The 14,481-nt window shown below is 43.2% G+C and overlaps 1 protein-coding gene across 7 annotated transcripts in view; it reads right to left on the reverse strand.

The window, feature by feature from the left end:
* Positions 1-2,641, reverse strand: part of LOC138815135 (carboxyl-terminal PDZ ligand of neuronal nitric oxide synthase protein) — a 342,848-nt gene extending 340,207 nt beyond the window's left edge. For all 7 annotated transcript variants that reach the window (XM_070004399.1, XM_070004398.1, XM_070004392.1 and 4 more), the window contains exon 1: positions 2,085-2,641. In XM_070004399.1, coding sequence (XP_069860500.1) covers positions 2,085-2,189 — 105 coding nt within the window. In that variant the 5' untranslated portion in view covers positions 2,190-2,641. The remainder of the gene's footprint in view (positions 1-2,084) is intronic.
* Positions 2,642-14,481: the final 11,840 nt, after the last annotated feature.

Raw genomic sequence — 14,481 nt, forward strand, 5'->3', positions numbered from 1 at the left:
AATAAAGATATACATTCCTAGGCTCTGGGTAGATGTTGCAAATTAGAATTGGAGCATGTCAAGAGTTGGATTTCTTAATACCCAATTTTATACACACTAGATTTTGACACCTGAGACGCAATGCAGAGCACAGTGAGAAAAGAATAAAAAGACTTGAAGAGATACTTTAATGGCCCTCTTACCCCCATTCTTAGAAAAACAGTAGTGATGAACCAAACAAAACAAAAGTCAATTTCCCAGTATGTCCAAGAAAATCAAATCACAACCATTATTAAAAGAACACAAACTTAGCTGAGTGCCAGACCCTCATGCCTGTAATTCAAAATACTCAGGAGGCTAAGATGTGCTTCAAAGCCAGCCCAGGCAGCAAAAAACCAGAGAGGCATGGTTCAAGTAACAGAGCACAAGCCTGAAAGAAAAAAATTAAGAGACAGCACCCAGGCCCTAAGTTCAAGCCCCAGCACCGGTATTAAAAAAAAAAAAAAAATTAAGGGCTGGGAAGGGGGCTCAGTGGTAGAGTGCTTGCCTTGCATGCCTGAGGCCCTTCGATTCCCCAGCACCACATAAGCAAAAAGAAAAAAGCCGGAAGTGGCGCCGTGGCTCAAGTGGTAGAGCACTAGCCTTGAGCTGAAGAGCTGAAGGACAGCACCCAGGCCTAGAGTTCAGGCCCCATGACCGGACCCAAAAAAAAAATTAAAAGAAATGTACTCATCTTGCCCATGTAATAGTAACCCCTCTATAGGGTATTTTCACAATAAAAATTTAAAATAAATAAAAAAAATTTTTTCATCTTACCCAGATCTATTCTGAGAGAAGAGTAAAATGAAAGAAGATCTGTCCTGCAGCCCCACGTTGGTCCCAAAACATACCCAGCAATTCAGCTCTGCATTTCACAACCAGCCATTCTAGTAAATATGGTTGGGGAAAAGTTATGGGGGGGGGGAGGGACAAATTAAGATCTCGGGTACATTTCCACGAGAAGGCAATCAATCTAAAGATAATTGACCATATTGGACACAAGTCAAACACTAAAAAATGCTTTGTGAATTAAAGGAAATAAACACCTGATGGAATAATAATCCTTGGATGAGACGCTAACCCTTACCCTTACAGTCACTAAAAGAGGTGGGGGTGGGGGAGCAAAGTAAAACTGTCTCCATATCAGAAGAGCCCTGTTTTCAAAACAATGAAGCCCTGCCTATGTGGATGGGTGTCCTCGGGATATTTGGGTTACAGCCAGTGTCAAGCAACTTGAAGCAAGGGCAGAGCCTTTCCCCACGGAAGAGTACTCTTTTCCCGGTACTGGGCAGTGAGATTCTCCACAGCACTTTCAGAAACTAGAACTCTGCACTCGTTTCTGGGAAGTGCACCACCTCACATATGCCTGACCTGTCCAATACTGACGTTTGGACCTTGCTCCTCCCCCAAGGATGGACATAGCGCTAAAAATTCTTCTTATCTCAGATAAATTCTTCAGCTGCAGATGCTGAAACTTAATATTGTGCAATAAAACCAGCAAATAGGCAGCTTTCACACCACCCCCATGTAAGTGACTGGCACATTCAAAGGAATGTGGCAAATCATACATTTAGGAAGTGACTTTAACACCCGAACCAGTTACCTGGAATTAAACAACAACAACAAAAACTATTTTTTTCCTCAATGGGGACGCAAACATTCCCCCCTTTTAAGAGACCTTCCGGAAAGCAACTCTCCCATGGGAGCCCAGCATGTAAATAACACCCAATTCTAAAGAACCAGGTGTCCAGGCTGCTAGGTTTACTGGCTTCGCTCTCCTTGTAAGGAAGGGCTTGGGGAAGTAACTCAATCCAGCCTAAGCGAGCAAGGATGGCGGAGTCTGCAGGTGGGAGACGGGGGTAAAGCGTCACGGCTCAAAGTTTCCATTTGTTCTTTCTTAGTTCTGTGCAGAAGCCTATGAATTGTGCACTGACAAGGGCAGACACTATAAGAGAAAAGCCTCCCCGCCCCCCGCAACTGGCCTGACCTCGGCGTCCAGGATGGTCGTGCACCCTCTCACCGGAGCATGCCTCCTCCCGGCCCGACCCTCCCGCGATCGCCCTCACCTTGGCCTCAAAGCAGATGCCATGCTGGAAGGCGTCCTCGTTGTGCAAAGGGATCCGCAGGTCGTGCCCATCGTCCACTAGGTTGTACTTGGTTTTGCTGGGCATGGTGACCCGCGTGGGGCTCTCTCCTCCAGAGGCCGCAACCTCAGGAAGGGGCCGGCGAGACCCTGGGGAGGGGAGAGGCGAGCAGGCGGCCGGGGCGAGGCGGCGCTGGCGGGGACAAGAGACGTGCGAAGTGGGCTGCACCCCGGCGGCGCGGACTTGCTGGGCAGCCGCAGCCGGAACCCGGAGCGGCGCTGAGGGCCGAGCGGCAGCGGGCGGCGGGTTGCGAGCGACGCAGGCGGCTCAGCGGCCGCACGATTCCAGCCCGTGAGGAAGGAGAGCAGCCGGGGAGGAGGAGGAGGAGCAGGCGGCGGCGGAGGCGGCGGCGGCGGCGCGAGCCAGCGGCGGCGGCGGCGGGAGCCAGCGGCGCTCCGGCCCGCAGCGGGACTGGGCTCAGTGCCGACCCCAGAGCAGTGGCGGACGGCCCGGGACAAGAAAGAAAAGGAGGTGGTGGAGGCGGCGGAGGCTGCGGCGGCGGTGGAGCGGGGTGCCTGTCACGGAGACGCCGGATCAGCCGCCAGCCCACGGCTCCTCCTGCGGGGCGTGGCCGGGCCGGCTCCTCCTGCGGGGCGTCGAGGCCACGCCTACCGTAAAGGCCACGCCCACCTAGGGATCCGCCCCCGCGCACCGCCCAGCAGGTGAAAGTCCCGAGCGCTGCTCCCCGCCCTGCGTGTGCTACTGACTGCCAGACCCCGGGAACTTCGCCCTGGAAACAGCCCAGGCCTCGGCAAGCCAAGCTCAGTCCAGTCTGCTTGTTTTGCAGGCAGATCTGGAGCCCGGAATAGTTATACAGTAGCATCCTCGCCTTAGGTCGTTTCCTTATTTTGTTTTTGGAGACGGGGAGACATTGTATTTATTGTTCAGCTTTGTATTTTAGTAGAAAAGCCCAAGTGCTGTTCTAGATTAACAAGAAGACACAGATTGGGGTTCTGAGAGTCCTCTCTCCTAAGAACCAAACCTTTGTTCAAGTTGGGAGGTAGGGTGAAGGGGGAAGATCTATCAAACACTTTTAGTCTTTCTTTGGACAGTGATATGGGACTTGTTTAGACAGGGGCCAAGACGCAGTTAAGATGCCTTTTGGAGAGCTTAAATATTTCAGTCTTGCAGAGATAGAATATGTAGTGGGGGGGGGAAGTACTAAGAGTAAGAGACTCAAAATATTGTTATGTCCTTAAACTTACATAACTGGGTATAAACAAAAAGAGCTTTCAAGTTATCTTCAACTGGTAAATACTTGCCAACTGTTAAGAAGAAGCCTGTTCTTTACAGTAAAAGTTGTGAAAAACCGCTTGTATATGTCCATCTTGGAAGGGATCAGCTAATAAAAGAAATAGAATTTATGTGTTCAACTTTTTTGTCTGAGACTGGGACTCAAACTCTATATCTGATGCTTCCACTCATTGGCTAGCGCTCTACCACCTGAGCCATTCCTCCAACCCCTGTTTTCAATGTTTTTGTCAACTGTGGGGATTGAACTCAGGGCCTGGGCACTGTCCCTGAGCCTCTTTGAACTCAAGGCTACTGCTCTACCACTTGAGCCACAGCACCACTTCTGGAGATAAGAGTCTCAAGGGGACTTTTCTGCCCCTGCTGGCTTTGAACCATGATCTTCAAATCTCAGTCTCCTCATTAGGAGGCTGAAATGAGCCAGTGGCACCTGGTTTTTATTCAGTTTATCAACAGCACAAATGCCAGTGCCATAGGAGTTGGTAACCAAATAGTATCTGTCAAAACAATTTGGGTAGAGATACATAATGGCTTAGTAGTAGTACTCTGGGTCTTTGAAAGGAACCCATCAAGCCAGTATCAACGCCATCAGTTCTGAGATCATATAGGCCACCCAGTCAGCTCTTTTGAATTTATCACTTCAGACCTGTCCTTTTATTCTATACTAGAAGTTGAACTCCAAGCCTCCAGCTTGCTAGCCTGGCACACTCTACCTCTTGAGCAATGCCTCCAGTAATTCTTTCTGCTAGTGATTCTTGAAGAATATTCTGCCTGAAACCCAACTTTTCTGTCTCGAAAGTCAATCTAGACCTCAGTCTCATGAGTAGCTAGGATTACAGGAATAAGCCAGAGCCCACCTGCTAACCTGCTTTTAATCTGTGGACACTTATTACCAATTAACCACAGAAAAGCCAGAAGTAGAGCTGTGGATCAAATGGTAGAGTGCTAGCCTTGAGCAAAATGTTCAGAGAGAGCCCAGGCAGAGTCTCAGCCCCAAGACCAGGGCGGGGTTGAGGTGGAATCATAGAATCTATGATAGATAGAATCAAAGTGAGAAACTCAGAGAGCTACCAATTTGCCTAGTTGTAACTACAGACTAGAGCTCTTACCTCAATAACCTTCCTGCACACAATAATAGGTTGAGATTTGTCAGCAAACTTTAGTTGGAGCACATATTCTGAATTGCAAATCAGTTTTCTTTTGCTCATGAATTCCTACTTTTCCACAGAAGGACCACATGCTCCTTGTCTCCCTTGATCATATGCAATATCTTCTGCCACATCTGCATTTCACAGATGAGAAAAGAGAGCTGAGAGAATAAATAATGTATACAGGTCATAAAGCAATAGGTCTTAGGAACACATGCATGAGTATAGCTAACAAAGAATGTCAGCTTGTTCAGTACTGCTCAGATATATGCAGGGATAGAACTCATAACATCTTTGTAGAAATCAAATATTAAACATTAAGGACACATCAGAATTTTTTATCATTTGATAGTACTTTGCATCAAAAGGCTCAAATTAACTCTGGGAATGAAGGCACACACATGTAATCTAGCTCTAGAGAAGCAGAGGAAGGAGGATCATGAATTCTGGGCCTACCTGGCCTACAGAACTAAACAGCTAGACCCAAAGTGAGATACTGTCTCAAACAAGCTTTTGGGGGGGAGGAAGGAGGGGACAGTCCTAGGGCTTGGCCTCAGGGCCTGGGCACTCTTTCTGAGCCTCTTTTTGTTCAAAGCTAGTACTCTCCCACTTGACCCACAGTGACACTCCCAGCCTTTTTTTCTGAATAGTTTATTGGAGATAAGAGTCTCACAGACTTTTCTGCCCTAGCTGGCTTTAAACAGTGATCCTCCTGAGTAGCTAGGATTACAGGCATGACCCACCAGCACCTGGCTTGTTTTAAAGAGGTTTTGCAATGTTGCCCAGCTAGTCTTAGACTCCTGGATTCAAGCCATTCTCTTTACCTCAGCTTCCTGAGTACAAATTTATAGGTACACACCACCATGACTGATCCATGGCACCATTTGTACCTGACAGTGTTTGGGATTATAGAGGTGGGAATCATTAACCCACCTTTAAAAGTTCCGATAAAGATAATAAATGATTTCTATTTGGGAGTAAAAATAGCATCCTGTATGACAACCACTTTCAAATCCAAGTTAGGTTCATTATGATCTTTTACTATGAGCAATGTAAGGTCCGCTCCTGGATGGCTAGCAGACTCCACCCTCCTCGCAGCAAAGTCTCCACCCAGTACCTGCATTACCTAGGCAACTGGCACACCTGGAAGAGGTCACATCTGCATCGGCTGAGGTCACATCTGAATTTGATGTGGCACACCTTTCTCTGCCCATACCCTAGATAAGGGCTAGCCCAGGCCCAGATGCCCTCTCTCTGTTCCTCTCTGCTCTCTCTCTGCTCTTTTCTAGCTCTCTCTGCTCTCTCTCTCTCTCTCTGCTCTCTCTCTCTGCTCTTTTCTAGCTCTCTCTTTTGCCAGCCGCATGGAGTGCCAACCTTGCCTGGTCCCAGCAGGTCTACTGAATAAACCTACCCCTTACCTGAATACCACATGCGTGGTGCAGTTCTTACTCGGCTACCTCTTTTTAAAAACCTAACAAGCAATAGAGCAAAATTCTGAGGTACTTTCCCCATAAGGAAGATTTCTCTAAAACGTAAAATGTGTTGTGACCTTCCCCTTAAACCAAGGGCTGACTTCATCCACTAAACCAAGAGTAAGTCACATCTCTACTGTCATTCATTTATGTTTTAAAACTAACTACACAAATATGCATGTTCTGTTTTTATAAAGCAAATAATCTTTCAAATGCACTTCCAAGGGAAAAGTTTTTTACAAACAAAATCAGAGTGAAGGCAAGCTAAGTGGGAAGCAGGAAATGGCTGGAGCTTCCTTCTGTATGCATAGCTTTCCCCTTCTATTCCCTAAAGGCAAGAAACAAAAACTGTCACACCACAGTGGTGATTGGTTAGTTCCAGCTATTCTCGAGACTAGAGTAGGAAAATTGAGTCCCAGAGTGTGAGGATCTTCAAACTATCTAATAGCTTTCTTTCTCTTTGGTCAGTGGTGAGGAATTTGGGAATCTAGGGAAAGGAAATAATAAGAATTCTAAATGAATAAAGTTAAGCTCCAAGCAGGGTTCTGTTCCCTTTCTCATGCAGATTTGTAACCATTCCTTGTTTTTCTAACTCAAAATGTTTTTTTTTCCCTCAAGTTAAAATAGAAAGAAGAAAAACCTACCAAAATTTGTTTAAAAAGGGTAACAAAAGAGGTGAATTTGGTCAACATACATTATATGTGTATATGGAAATATCATAATGAAACACCTTTGTATAATTAATATACAGTCATAAGAAGTAAAGTTGATTCTTGATCTTGCATAATAGGTAACAAGATTTTATTGATTTAATAGGTTCTGGTCAAAAAACCTTTTTCATCAAAGGCCTTTAACAAGTCACACCCTTAGTGACAGAATTTTCAGTGAAGAGAGCATGTGATCCAAACATATGAGATGAGAAGCTTTCCTAAGTAGTTCAGAATAGGAAAGGGGGAAAGTAAGCCAGGTCTGTACAGTTAGGGAAGGCTTCCTAAAGTAGGTCTGGTTTGAGTTGGGCTTGGAAAAGGGAAAGCATTTTGATTTGAAAGAGAGAAAAAAAGTGACAGGAGTGCATATATGGAGACAGGGTGTTTAGAAACATTAATCTGCCAAATGTCCTTAGGAGACCATGAGGAGATAAGATCTCTGGAATAGGGAGGTTCTCCTAGGAGTTATTGCTGATAAGGCTGGAGACAGCCTAGCCAGGGGAGGCCTTCAACTCCAGGATGAGGGGACTGTACTCCAGGGAAAGTGTTTGAGCTGGGCTATACCCTAGAGTGCTAATTCAGAAGAATTTCCCACTTCCCACTCCATCACCATCACGCCCCCGAAAAAACCCAAAATATAAAACAAAATAAAAATCAAGACGTTTCCTGACCTTTGTCTTAAAAAAAAAAAAAATTTACACCTGTAATCCTAGCTATTCATTCAGGAGGCTGAGATCTGAGGATCGCAGTTCAAAGCCAGCCTGGACAGGAAAGTTGAGGAGACTCTTATCTCCAATTAACCACCAGAAAACCAGAAGTGGTAGAGCATTCCCCCTGAGCTGAAGAGCTCAGAGACAGCAACCAGGTGCAGAGTTCAAGCCCCATGACCACTTGAGCCATAGCACCACTTCCGGTTTTCTGGTGGTTTATTGGAGATAAGAGTCTTATGGACTTTCCTGCCCAGGCTGGCTTTGAAAGAGATCCTCAGATCCCAGCTTCCTGAATACTTAGGATTACAGGCGTAAACCATCAGCACTTGGCCCTAAAAATATTCTTTTTTTGGGGGGGGGGGAGTCCGGTGATATTCTTTGATTATGAAGTTCTAGTCAATCATTTCCTTCCCTTCCCTTCCTTTTTCTTCCCTTCCCTTCCCTTCTTTTCCCTTCCCTTTCTTTCTCTCTCTCTCTCTTTTTTTTGGGGGGGGAGGGGGGTTCGGTCATGGGGCCTGAACTCTGGGCCTGGGCGCTGTCCCTCAGCTCTTCAGCTCAAGGCTTGAGCCACAGCACCATTTCCGGCTTTTTTCTTTTTGCTTATGTAGTGCTGAGGAATCAAACCCAGGGCCTCAGGCATGCAAGGCAAGCGCTCTACCACTGAGCCACCTTCCCAGCCCCTAAAAATATTCTTGATGGAGACTTTAGCCCTTCTATTGAAAATTGATTTTTTAAGGTCATTACTTTTAGCACTGCAAATTTAGATCTTTATTCTTAAATGCTGAACTGTTTATTGTTTTTTTTTGTTTTGTTTTAGTCAGTCCTGGGGCCTGAACTCTGGGCCGGGGCACTGTCCCTCAGCTCTTCAGCTCAAAGCTACCTCTTGAGCCACCATCCCACTTCTGGCTTTTTCTGTTTATGTGGTACTGAGGAATCAAACCCAGAGCCTCATGCATGCAAGGCAAGCACTCTACCACAGAGCCACCTTCCCAGCCCCTGCTGAACTGTTTTTGTCAGTTATCTATTTAAAACACAAACAAAGTCTAGTCATTAAATTTAGAAAGTTGGGCTTGTCTGTTCAATAAATGTCCAAGAGTGGTATTGCTAGAACATAGGGGAGTTCTATGTTGTTGTTTCTGAAAAAATCTCCAGATTGTCTGCCACAGTGGTTATAGTTTAATTCCCAACAGTGCAATAGTGTTCCTTTCTTCCCCATATCCCCACCATCATGTTCTATTCTTGATAGTGACCATTCTTACTGGGAAAATCCACATTCTTAAGATGACACAAGGATTGTGGAAAGACTGTGCATACCCTTGAAATTCAGATAAGCATTGCATGTAGTATCTTATTTTACATCTTTGGGGAAGCAAAGCTTTTAGGCATATTTATAACTGCTTTAAAAAGTGGGAGTTAGAGGTGCAGCTAAGTGATACATGAATTTAGCATATGAATTTAGTATGAGATTCAGCACCACAAAAATGATAAACTTTATTCCAGATTCTTGCTAGTGTACTAAAAAAAAAAAAAAATCCAGGCACAATGATTCATGACTCACACCTGTAATCCCAGCTACTTCAAATAAAAAAAAATTGTGGTTCAAGGCAAGCCTGGGCTTGAACCAAGAGGGTCATAGTGATATATGTCTGTCATCCTAGCTACATAGAAATCATAAATAGGAGGATCACAATCTAGGCTAACCCAGTAAGAAACTCAAGAGCATCACTTCCGAATAACTAAAACCCAAAGGGCATGGGGAATGGCTTAAATAGTTAGCATGTTTGCTTAGTAAGGGCTAAAACCTGAGTTCCACTAGCACCACCAAAACAAACAAACAAACAAAAAAGTGGTAGAGTACCTTCCTAGCAATCACAAGGCCCTGAGTATTATTTTTAAAATAAAATAAAAAAAACAAACAAAGTAGGGGCTGGGAGGTGTAGCTCAGTAATAAAGACCTTGCTTAACATCAGACCCTGGGGTTCATCCCCAGCATTGCAGTAATAGTAATGATAAATTTAAAAGCATGCTAGATGTTCAGTGTAACCAGATGTGTTTGGGCTATAACTCTCCCTTCCAGGTCCAAGTTTCCCACTTAAGGCTTTATGTGTTCTGAGAGCTCAGCTCAGTCACCCCTGACTTTGATTAGCATAACAGGTTCTGCTTACCTCACTGTTATTTGAACTTCGCACAAAAGGAGTGGCACAGTATGTTGTTTAAAAGTAACAGGCATTTCAGGATCACTAGCAAATGAAATGTTCAGGCCTTATCCAGATGCAGGTTTCCATCATTAGCCACTGCTTCATTCCCTTACAAGGTCTTGAAATCTTTTATAAATCCCTTGACATCATCAGCTGGCCCCTCTCCATATCACAGCATTTTTCTAATAATCATGTTGGAGGGACCTCAGAATTTTCCACCTCTCTGAGCACCAGTGCCCTGCCATTCACTGGTCAAAGGGGACTTCTGTAATTTGAGCTCCCCATACATTATAATGTTTTAACTGAAGCCAGGTTTAATTCAGAACAAATGTCCCTCATGTTCATACCTTTTTGGAAAAGTGTGGTGAAGGTGGAGGTGGGGGTAGTGTGGGATCTCTAAATATAAATCTGACTATCCATGCTAACATGCTAGGGTACTGCAGTCAAGTGTCCTGCAGTGTCCCAGGCCCTGAGTCCATTCCACAGAAGGATGTGCCCTTCCCTCCCCCCTTCTTCCCCCCCCCCCACTGCAATCATTGTCTACTATGCACCACAGTGGTCCAGGAAAAGTCTTCAAACACAACAGTGGAACAGAATGATTTTGTCAAACATTTTGACTATGGAAATTGCTATGAATATAGACTTTGCCAATGAGAATAAAGCTTACACAGCATGTTTCTATACAGATATCTTTATACCTGTGTGTACAGCATTTTTCACAATAATTTTCCCCAAAGTAAGAGCAACTCAATTGTCAATCAGTGGACAAATAAACAAAAAGTATGTATGTGGTGAAGTTCAACGTTTAGAAGGAAGGAAATCTTAGCAAGGTACTAGTGGCTCACACAGGTAATCCTAGCTATTCAGGAGGCTGAGATCTGAGAATCACAGTTCAAAGCCAGCCCAGGCAGGAAAGCCCATGAGACTCTTCTTATCTCCAATTAACCAGAAAGCCGGAAGTGGCGCTGTGGTTCAAGTGCTTGCTGAAGCTGAAGAGCTCAGGGACAGGGCCCAGATCCAGAGTTCAAACCCCCCAACTGACAGAAAAATAAAAGAAAGAAAGGCAAATACTCTATTTAAATAAGGAACATCTAATAGGCCAATTCATAAAGACAGAAAGGAGAGAAGAGGTAACCAAGGGCCTGAAGGAGGTAATAATATGGGTTATCATCTAATTGGTACAGAGTTTTCTATTTAGGATGATAAAAAAAAGTTCTGAAGGACAGTAATGATGCTTACACAGAAATAAATGTTCTTAATGCCACCAAATTGTTCATTTCACAGTGATTTAAAGCAATTTTAAAGCTTAATTCATAAGACATTATAACCTTTTCTTCAACAAGGGGTTTGGGTTTTCCATGGAACTGGAGGGTTACTGTGAAAAAACAATTATCTTCTGATGAGCAATAAACTCTAGCTACTCAGCTATTCTAATACAGTCTTAAGTCAACAAGCATCACTGTGTTGTGACATTCAAGTTCTTCTGGATACCAGCTGGAATATTAAACACAAAAATGTCACATTATGGATAGTAGAATCCCTGAAACCCCATTTGAGGTCATGTCAGCTAGAATCCAAGGCAGTTTTGGTTTTTTGGTTTTTTGGTTTTTTGGGTTTTTTTGGGTCCAGTTGTGGGGCCTGAACTCTGGGCCTGGGCGCTGTCCCTCAGCTCTTCAGCTCAAGGCTAGTGCTCTACCACTTGAGCCACAGCGCCATTTCCAGCTTTTTTCTTTTTGGTTATGTGGTGCTGAGGAATCAAACCCAGGGCCTCAGGCATGCAAAGCAACCGCTCTACCACTGAGCCACCTTCCCAGCCCTCCAAGGCAGTTTTATGGTTATTTCCATAGAAGCTTTGATTTTGTCACTTGAGGAGCACATGAAACTTGTCTCCATATGAACCCAAGGGTAGATAAAACAAACAAAACAAAACAAAACAAAAAACTTTTCTTTTCTTAGAGTTACCAGGTGTTGTAGGGATAGATATTTCATTCCTATGCATTCAGTGAACATAAACATTGTGCCATTACCCCCTACACACACACACACACACACACACACACACACACACACACAACACACACACACACACACACACACACACACACTGGTACAAAGTTTTGAACTCAGGGGCTTGTGCTTGCCAGGCAGCACTCTAACTCTTGTACCATTGTTGTGTGATACACCTGACCATCTATTCAACAGTTCTTGGCTACCTTCTGTTGCTCTGAATGGTTTTTTTTAAAAAAAAAAAAGATGAAAGCATTCCAATTCTTCAGAATTCATCTCAATCTATCAGAGTTCACATGGATATCCAAGGTATGGCCAAGATGAATGGGAAAAACTCTTGAGGCTCATTGTGTTAATGCATGCTTTATGAGGGAAGACCTGCCTGGTCCCAGGGAAGAAAAGAAAACACACTTCCTGATGTACCACCAACTAGTAGATTCCCAGAGCTTTTACCAACCTTGTTCTATTTAGTCCTTACCATGGCTCTGGAGGCCAGGAATTACTGACTTGATTAACAACTAAAAAACCTAAGGTTTCAAACTCATACCAACCTGTTCCAAAGTCCACATGAAATTCAAGTTCCAGATAAAATGTAGAATGTCATGTTAGATGCAAATGTTTCTAAGTGCAACATTTTGCCCAGCATTGACCTCATGTATGTGTGTACATACATGAGCACACCAGGATACACATGGGCACCAGTAGCAAAAGTAAATATGGGTTCTGTGGACTTGAACTCTGGCCCATCACTATGACCTTTGTGACCTTCATATTAGCATTTCATGACCTGGTTTTCTCAACTGTGAAATGTGATGTTTGAGATATGCTCTAATAATATGGGGTAAATAGGGTAAATGAAGTAAATAGAGGTATTAGGTATTAAATTTATCATCAGTTGTACGTAAGTTTTTGCCTGTTTGTACATGTTTGGTAGTGTGTGTGTGTGTGTGTGTGTGTGTGTGTGTGTGTGTGCACATGTGCACACGTGCACGTGCACACGTGCATGTGTATAGTATTAGGGCTTGAACTCAGGGCCTGGTACTATCCCTTAGCTTTTTTGCTTATGGCTGGTGCTCTACCTCTTGAGCCACTGCTCCATTTCTGGTGTTTGGTGGGTAATTGTAGATGCAAGTTTCAGAATTTCCTGCTTGGGCTGGCCTTGAACTGTAATACTAGATCCTAGCCTCCTGAATAGCTAGAATTATAGATGTGAACCACCAGTGCCCAGCTTGGAATTTTTTTATTTCTAAAATTGTTTTAAACAACATCATAGATAGTAGCCTGTGGAAACAACTCAAATTTCTCTCAACAGATGACTGGATAAATACAATGTGTTTCATTCATTTAATGAAAACAACCTTAAAAAGAAAAGAAACTTGGATGCAAGTGACAACATGGACAAAACTTGAAAATTATGCTAAGTCAAACATATCATCACAAAATGGTGCATAGTATATGATTCCAGATTCTGTTATATCACTTTTGGGCAGAAATGCAAAGGAATGCAAATAAACATGCAAGATAAATGCCTGCACACCCATGTTTACAGCATTGCCACTTATAATAGCCAAAGTATGGAACCAGATTAGGTGCCCAACAATCAACAATTAAAGAAAATGTGGTACATGTATACAGTATTCAGCCATAAAAAATGAAATTATGTTTGCAGAAAAGTGGATGGAACTGGAGGTCATCATGTTAAGCAAGGTAAACTGAAAGAAAAGAAAGAAAGCAAGAAAGCAAGCAAGGAAGGAAGGAAGGAAAGAAGGAAGGAAAGGAGAAAGAAAGGCAATATATTACATGTTTATGCTGATTTCAAGTCCCACAACTGTCAAAAAACAAGCATGCTTTCACTAATATGTGGACTGTAGGCCTAAAAAATTATATTATATGTTTGTAAAAGTGGACTGTTAGGGCAAGTAACCAGCAGATAGATGAGGAAAGGATAGAGAATTAGGGGGAGGTTAAATATTAAGAATTTGAGTATTATATTAGTATATATGTATGAAAACAGCATAATGAACAAAAATTGATTGAAAAGAGTAGGGAGACCCAAATGCCCCTCTGGAGATGAATGGATCAAGAACATGTGGTCTATATATACAATGGAATTCTATGCCTCCATCAGAAAGAATGACATTGCCCCATTTGTTAGGAAATGGAAAGACTTGGAAAAAATTATATTAAGTGAAGTAAGCCAGGCCCAAGGAAACATAGGTCCTATGATTTCTCTTATTTGCAATAACTAGTATATATCTAGGACAAGCAGAAAAAGGTCAAAAGCTAGGTACATATGACCATATAAGATAATGCTAAGTGAAATGAACCCCAAGATAGGGACACAAGTGTTTTTTTCTTGCTTGCTATTGTTTTTAACGTATTTATAAGTATTTTGTGATTTTTTTTGTTTCTTTGGTATGTTCTTCCCCCACAGTATAACTAACCCCTGTTTTCACTGTATTTGATTCTGGTGTCCTGCATCTTGTATATACATTTTTTTCTAATTTAGGGAGAGGAAGGGAAAAAACAACATGCTTAAATAGGGATACAAGTTGATCCATTGTAATAATGAGATGTACAAGCCACTACATGGAAAACTTTACAACTTCAAATTGGGGGGGGGGAGAGTTGGAGAGGTGGAGAGGGAAGGGAGGTAGGGGATAAACAAAAGAGAGGGTAACAATGCTCAATAGGAAATGTACTCATTACCTTACTCATGTAACTGTAACCCCTCTGTACAGTATCTTTACAATAACATATATATATATATGTGTATAAGAAATAAAAAAGAGTAGGGAGAGAAAAAAGAGTAACATAGAGGGGTTG

This window comes from Dipodomys merriami, unplaced genomic scaffold, assembly GCF_024711535.1.
Source record: "Dipodomys merriami isolate MVZ:Mamm:240054 unplaced genomic scaffold, mDipMer1.0.p SCAF_625, whole genome shotgun sequence".
In the NCBI taxonomy this organism is placed as follows: domain Eukaryota; kingdom Metazoa; phylum Chordata; class Mammalia; order Rodentia; family Heteromyidae; genus Dipodomys; species Dipodomys merriami.